Source organism: Mytilus californianus, unplaced genomic scaffold (genome assembly GCF_021869535.1).
Source record: "Mytilus californianus isolate M0D057914Y unplaced genomic scaffold, xbMytCali1.0.p SCAF_2, whole genome shotgun sequence".
NCBI lineage: Eukaryota > Metazoa > Mollusca > Bivalvia > Mytilida > Mytilidae > Mytilus > Mytilus californianus.
The window spans coordinates 81,441,731-81,449,739 of record NW_026262668.1 but is presented as its reverse complement, the minus strand read 5'-3'; the positions used below and the strand labels follow the sequence as shown (position 1 = coordinate 81,449,739).

The window sequence follows — 8,009 nt, the reverse complement described above, 5'->3', positions numbered from 1 at the left end:
ACTTCATACAGAAACTTCTTAGGAAGAAAGAAAAGAAGTTAGCAGTATCCTTTAACTTCACACTCCGCTATATGGATGATGTTCTCTCACTTAATAATTCAAAATTTGGTGACTATGTTGAACGCATCTATCCCATCAAACTTGAGATAAAGGATACAACAGATACATTTAAGTCAGCCTCATATCTTGACTTACATCTAGAAATTGACAATGATGGTCGGTTGAAAACAAAACTTTACCACAAAAGAGATGATTTCAGCTTCCCAATTGTGAACTTTCAATTTCAATGTAGCAACATATAAAAAGCTCCTGCATACGGAGTATATATCTCCCAGTTGATACGATATTCCAGGTCTTGTATTTCATATCCTGTTTTCCTTGATAGAGGTTTGCTGCTCAAAGGAAGCTATTAAACCAAGAGTTCCAAGTGGTGAAGTTGAAATCGTCCCGTCGTAAATTTTACGGACGACATCAAGAGTTGGTTAACCGTTATGGAATATCCGTTTCACAGATGACAACGGATATGTTCAAATTGTCGTAACTACAATCCCGTCCCCTTTGCCCCGAATGTGACCTACCGAATTAGATAATCGCCGGGTATGTACTAACATGAGCAACACAATTAGTGCAACATGTGGAGCAGGACCTGCTTACCCTTCCGGAGCACCTGATATCACCCACAGTATTTGCTGGGGTTTGTGTTGCTCAGTCTTTGGTTTTCTATGTTGTGTTTGGTGTACTGTTTTTTTCTCTGTTTGTCTTTTTTAGCAATGTCGTTGACAGATTATTTTCGACTTATGAGTTTGAATGTCCCTTTGGTATCCTTCGCCAATGTACACAAAAAATGTATAATTTAAATCATGCCAGTACCGAAGCACTGGCTACTGGGTTAATGGTACCCTTGGAAAAATAAAAAAAAAGCAATGGTTTAGATTATGTTACCGTATCTTCAAATTTGTATCTAAACTATTCAGAAGTGCCAATAGTAAAAGTGAAAAGGATAAGGAGTTAATGAACCACCATTCAATTACATTTTCATACCTACATTCAAAGTATCATTAATTGTTCGAACTAAAAAAATGGATGAACTCTGAGGTGTTCCTGAAATACCATTCATACTGGTGCGCTCAACTTTATCTGGGGGGGAGTTAAAATTTCTAGAGTTAATTGACTTTAATCTATTAAACGATTATTCATATTTATCATGTCACCTTTTGAATTTTCAAAAATGTCTTCATTCAATAGCATATATTACATCTACATACCATGCCCACTCTGAATGATTGGGGAACAAACATATCACGGCACACCGGTTTTTAATTATTAGATAATTGTGCATACACTGATATTCTATGGATAAGCCGTGTGCCACTTCACTCTAGTTGAATGGAGTAAATAAAACAAAAGATATGAATGTTTCTTAGCAGCAAAACAATGTATGTTGGTATGCTGAAGAATGCAAAATACACCAACTCTAACATCATTGCATAATGGCAAATCAATGTCTTCATATGGCGTCCTTCTGAGAAAATTTCTTCAAACGAGCATATTGAAATAATTGGTGACTATCATAGTTTATAAATTAAGTCAAATTTCATAGTTAAGATTAACTCTTCCTCTGTACAGCGCTCAAAACGCATTATTAAATACTAGCTTGAAAAAAACCAACACATTTTAATTTTGTTGTTCAATGCAAATCTTGTCTTTTCCGTTTGATTAACGTTACTTCAGTTAATGTTGCTTAGAAAAAAAAATTCAAATGTATCAAAACATATCACGTTCCTCTCTACCATTTTTCATTTTACCTAAAACATTTTAGTAGAAAGATTTCTAAAAAATACAAAAAAACGCATGTAGCCTTAAAATGGCAGAAATCAAAAGAAAATTTAAAAAACCTGATTCGTTGGAATTTCGATTAACGCAACTATACTAAATCAAATGTTGCTATTTGATCTATTAGAACTTGGTATTTCCTAACCCAGCGCCCTCCATTAATGGTCTGTCCATTTAAATTATCTCGCCACATCCCTTTTGGAAAGTAGATATCCCTTTGTCTAGCTCCTGGATCTAAGATAGGTGCCACCATGAGCATGTTGCCTACCATAAACTGTGAATCGATATTGTATGTTTCCTTATCATCTGGTGCTATCCACCACATTGGACGAATCAAAGGATAACCTGAAATATGTAACGAAACTTGCCGATATTTTCCGTAAACTGGACAGAAGTGGCTAACTTATATGTCATTTGGTTTCTTGAAATTTGTCTCATCGGCAATCCTACCACATAAAAAAGCCTCAGTGAAACGTTACTTACCATTACTTTGTTAGTTAAAATGACCCTTAAAGACAATTCACGTTCATCATTAGGTATATCTTTTTAAACATTCATTGACATAATAATTCTATACAAAATAACTCCTTTCTGGAGTATAAGTCTACCACCTAAACCATAAGCAAGGACTTGAGTTTCCTATCATGATTTAATTGATACAGGAATTTACAAATGGATAATTTTAATATTGTTGTGAATGAATCGAAATCTAGAATTCTTCAGGAGCAATATTAATATCACTGGGGTTCGTTTTGTCAAAATCTAAGCTTTGGAATTTATCGTTTTTGTCTTCTTTGCCACAGTTGCTCTGTATTTTTCGAGTATTTACTTTATACCAAATTTTAGAAAAAATGATTTTTTAATGAAACTGTACTAAAAACTGAATGAATGACCATGTCTTACACATCGCACCTCTGTGTTGACATGAGATATCATTGATATGGTTATAATTATCAATTAACTGTTTACAAAACTCTGAATTTTTCGAATACTAAGGATTTCTACCTCAGGAATAGATTGCCATAGCTGTATTTGGCAACACCTTTCGCAATTTGGGGTCCTCAATGCTCTTTAACTTCGTACTTTATTTGAATAAAAATAAAAAAGGTGTGGAATGATTGCCAATGAGACAACACTCCATCAGAGACCAAATGACATAGAAGTTAACAACTATTGGTCACCCGTACGGCCATCAACAATAAGCAATAGTTAGCTATAAAAGTCCACGAAATGACAATTTTGGCCTTTTTAACTTTTTTGATTCGAGCGTCTAACGTACAAAATTTTAATCCTGGTATGTATGATGATTTATTCATTTCAAAACAAAAGGGTTCATTAAAATTTCCATGGTTCTTGATTTTATTAATTTTGAAACATCTTGCCTCTACAAACTTAAATCTAAGCAGGAGAACTTTATGTAAATACCAAATCTTCAGGATCAATCTGATTCTACTATCTCAATTTTACACAATTTGTTGACAGTCACACTACTTACATCCACATTCGAAAATCTCAGATAAAATTTCATTCCAGTCAGGCATTCAGGGCTTAGGGGATTAAATTTAGAGGTTTTCTTTGTTTATTTTTTAGAGTATGGTTAAATACGTCATCCAGTAGTCAATGGTCTGGCATCGAAATAATATATTAAACATCTTAATATTAAGCAATTTACAATTATTAAATTGACAAAGCTAGGTATTATCTGATTAAGCTAATTACTGTGATTTCAGACAAAAACGATGTCGCTTACGAATCAGTAAGTACAATGTAGGAAAAGCTATAAACGATTTAAAAAATTATTGACTTAAATGTAATGAAAAAAAATACACTTACCATGTTTCACAGTCTTTTCAGCATAACTAAGCAGTAAAGGCGTTACAACTGTTTCATGAATTCTGACCATTTTATGTGCTATCTCAATAACTTCTTTATCATAGTCCCATGGAGTGAAGGAAAACTGCATAGCAGGAAGGTACGCTGTTAATTGTAACCATCTTATATATAGTTCACGATCTGGCAAAATTATGTCCTTAGCTAAAACTTCTCCGTAGCCATTACCTCCTATCATATCTGGTAAAACAAAGGGATAACCGAGGATACCAAAGGTCAAAGCTGTAGGTATAATGGTCTTTAGGCCATTTTTATAGCCCCAACGTGATTCTTTGTCTGCCATACGAACAAAAATAGGATGTTTCTGTGATTTATAACCACATCTCACTTCAATCAAGTTCCCATGGTTACTTACCATTTCCACATATTTTGTTGCAAACATGTTTGGATTATTCATTGTTTGATGAGAACTGAAAGGTATTGGAATGAAAGTTCGTTCCCCAGCGTCAAATTTAAAAGAATCAATACCATAGTTTGCTTTCATCATTTTCAGCCGGTTATTATACCATAAAGTTGCATTTGGATTTGAAGGGTCAATTATTCCCCCTATTCCTTGCCACCATTTAACAAGAGCTGGTACGTTTCCAGATATATCTCTAAGCCAATAGTTATGTCGTATTCCCTCAGTAAAGGCTTTCGAATCCAGATTAGCAAATGGCGTTACCCAGACAGTTACCCTGAAACCTTTTTGTTTTAACTCTTTAATCATTTCTACAGGATCATTGAACTTTTCTGAATCAAAATCAAAGTCCCCATATTTTGTTGAATACATATCGTCTATCTCTATCTGGCTGTTTGAGAACCCATATTCATTTATCTCATTGGCATATCGGAGTACTTTCTCTTGATTTATATCAACTTTGTACTTAGCCCATGTTGACCAAATTGGACTTTTAATCATCCGCAAATCAGGACTATTTTCTGGTTTATCCATAACACTTTGCCTTAATTTCTGAAATACTGTAAGGATATTTTTATCTTTGCAAACAGTGTACTTTAATGTTGAATATTCTTCGTTTTGTTTTCTTAATGCGTTACTATACTTTGCCTTAAAGCACATGAGATACGACCCAGATGAGTTAAAACTAACATGTAAAGGAACTGATTGATCTACAAAAATTGCAACACCGTTAGAATTAATCCAAAACGGTTCTAAAACATTTCCAAACGATCCTTTAATAACAACTACATCTTCAGAGACAAATTCTTGTAATTCTATTTCATTTTCACTAAAAGGCCATCGTTGATAATGTAACTCCGATCCTCCATACCAGTATGCGTCTGCTAAGGATATACAGTCATGTGGTTCAAAGTCCCTGCTTGTTACTGTCCATGTTATAACATGACATCCAACATCGCCAATCAATTCTTGCTTAACAACGACAGACCCATATCGAGGCCAGGTAATTGAAAGAGAACTATCAGCTGATGGCGGCGATATTTTTGTGCTGGTCTTTTTCAATATCGATGGTAGAAATATTTCGGCAAAAAGAGTATCACGTTCAAATATTATCTTATTCTGAAACGCTTCATGCCGTACGCTTTGACAAGAATCTTTTGTGCAGAAACTTTCAGATTCAACATATTCTAATAAATATAAAAATGAGCAGAGAAAGCATCGAAATTCCATTTCAAACAAAACTGCCTACCTGAAATTAAAAAGACTAGAATAAGCTAAAAACAAGATACATTTTAATTCTATATGGTTGTTTTATCACTGTCCGTGGTTAAGGGAAGAGTACTGTCAAACTCCACGACACACATCATGACTATGTAAAGCAACAAAATCAGTAGTATTAGATTTTACATTCGTACTAGTTTTTATTGTATTCAACCCGAATCAGAGCGTTAGGCGTTTTATAGATAGATATATCACATCTAATTTTATGTCGGTTCTGAGGCTGTATGGTTACTAAGTCAAGGACAGTGATTTGTGTAATACACGGTGTATTTTTTTTTATCTTGACATCATATTCAAGTGATAGTGATCGTTGTCGTCTGATTATAATAAAGGAGTGCTTTTCTTGACCAGGAACATTAAAAAAAACGAAAGCCAAGGAAGTATAAGGTATGAAAACGTCAAAAGGTATATAATCAAAAAGGGACTTAAAAAAGAATAGACAAATTCATCTAAGACAACTTTGGTTGAGGGAGTTTGAACCTTAGCATTTAAATTTTATATTAATTTATCAACGGGGAATTTACAAAAAAACGTGTTAAATCATGTCAATACCAAAGCTACTGAGCAGATGATTTCCTCGAGGACTAACAGTCAACAGCCGTGGTATCGACCCAATGCTAGTAAATGAAAATAACACTTATATAATTTCGAACATCCGAAGCGATTTTCTGAACCCAAAAAATTGTATGCGAAAATCCTTTAAAAAAAAACAATATATGTATATTTTATGTTCAAGTGAAGACTCATTTAAGACGCCAGGCTTACAATTTACACCGCTATATGTGCGTCTTGTCGTCAATGAGAATTGACAACTAAAAATTCCAGAAAGCTGCGTCAAATCTGTCATAGCTAGAGGCATCATCAGTTTACCATATTCATATCTCATATATCTATCAAGACGATATAATACACGGTAAAAAACAAACACTGAGGGAATCGCATGAACTCCACAATGAACTAAACCGATTTCTTCGACAGGTAAGCGTCTCCTGCTATCCATGCATCACCCTTAATGCGAGTTTACACTGAATGAAAATAAGAACGGGGTAAGTTTACATATCAGACGACTATTCTGTTTACTGAAGATCTCGGACTGACTGCGAAAACATGTCACGGCCTTGTGAGTTGAGCCATAGACCCATATTATCGGTCAACAAACTCGTTATGGTGACCAAAATATTTTTGTAGTATCGATTTCAGTCGTTTGTTTTCATTACTCTGTTGGAGTAGCTTTTTTTGTCAGGAGCACAAACCTGTCGAAGAAGTTCTTATAGTGAGAACATGCACGAGCGTAGTTAATTGAAATATGTATACACAATACGATGGGCAGAGGGTATGTTACTGCTGAGAAATAGTAAGTTGGCAATTGGAAAGTTGAAATCATCACGCTTGGGAATTTTCGGGAAGATTGAAAGTATTATCATTTCATTACATACAATGAAATTATTATCTGTGTCGGGGATATCGTTTCTTATTCAGGTATATTGAATAACTGAATGAAACCAATATCAGAGTATTGTTGACCGATGGAATAATCTCATTATGTTTTATTCCAATGTCCATATTTTATTGCCATTCTATTGTTTATCTCATAACGATGCATCATATCACTTAAAATATGCATATGAAATAGCTGATATGACATTGATTATTTTCAATAGCTGCTCTTATGATTACGGTATATTTTCGGTTTAAATTTAGAAAAGGGAAGGTGACTGTCATTTTCAAGGACTTTGGTGTTCATTGTATTTCGGTTGCCAGTCATGAACCAAGCATAAAACATTAAATCCCACACCTAAAATTGGCTAAATATACACTTTTTTAATATACATTGAAATAATCATACACATTAATTGCATACTTACTATCTTTTTCTCGTATGTATATGTAATACTATATAAAAAGTACACATATCAGTCAGTCAAGGTTAAGTTTAATCTAATAATAAACAATAATAAGATTATTTTTTACCTGCAATTTACTTGTATCATGTATGGAATTAAATTTGTTCAGTGCTTTCCATGGTGTCCGGTTTATCAATACATATTTATATTGACAATCTAATCCGTTTCTATTCAAATTTCCACATATAAACCATAATGTTTTTGTATTTTGTATCTGTCAGCGTACGCGTCTATCTTCTGTATTTGCAATATTATTAATATGATTTTTACTCAACTACATACTTGTCTATCGATAACACTATATTTGCAACCAATTTGTCACCACTGTTCATTTCGTTTGAATGTTCTCCACAAGGTAAATAAAAGTCAAGTTCATTTTGGTGTAAAAACAAATTTACTTGATAGCCTTAATATTTTCAATCATAATGAGCTAAACATGGGGTATACGTTAAAGAGAATGCAACGACCGGTGCTAATACAATACATAAGTTACACTCTGAATCGTCCCGAGTCTATAAAATATGCTAATCAGAAACTATCAAAACTGCCATCGATAACAATTTTCAATAAAACAAATAAAATACTTTAAGTAAGCGATAGAGAATTTTACAAAAAAGACTGTCCTATGTATTGTTTTATTGGATATTCCTTTGTATCATGGAAAAAATATATATAACACAGTACTAATGCCATCCTCATCT

General features: G+C 33.6%; 1 protein-coding gene across 1 annotated transcript; it reads right to left on the bottom strand.

The window, feature by feature from the left end:
* Positions 1–1,299: 1,299 nt before the first annotated feature.
* LOC127728297 (myogenesis-regulating glycosidase-like) lies at positions 1,300–7,678 on the bottom strand. The gene is made up of 3 exons (XM_052235635.1): positions 7,376–7,678; positions 3,667–5,372; positions 1,300–2,178 (listed from the first exon to the last, which is right to left on the bottom strand). The coding sequence occupies exons 2-3, from the start codon at positions 5,351–5,353 to the stop codon at positions 1,925–1,927; spliced, it is 1,941 nt and encodes a 646-aa protein (XP_052091595.1). The 5' UTR covers positions 5,354–5,372; positions 7,376–7,678; the 3' UTR covers positions 1,300–1,924.
* Positions 7,679–8,009: the final 331 nt, after the last annotated feature.

Excerpts from the sequence above, each read along its gene's own strand:
- LOC127728297 (XM_052235635.1), bottom strand. The coding sequence starts at position 5,353 with ATGGAATTTCGATGCTTTCTCTGCTCATTTTTATATTTATTAGAATAT. Across the intron at positions 2,179-3,666 it reads TGAAAAGACTGTGAAACATG|GTTATCCTTTGATTCGTCCA; the intron begins GTAAGTGTATTT and ends TACATATTTCAG.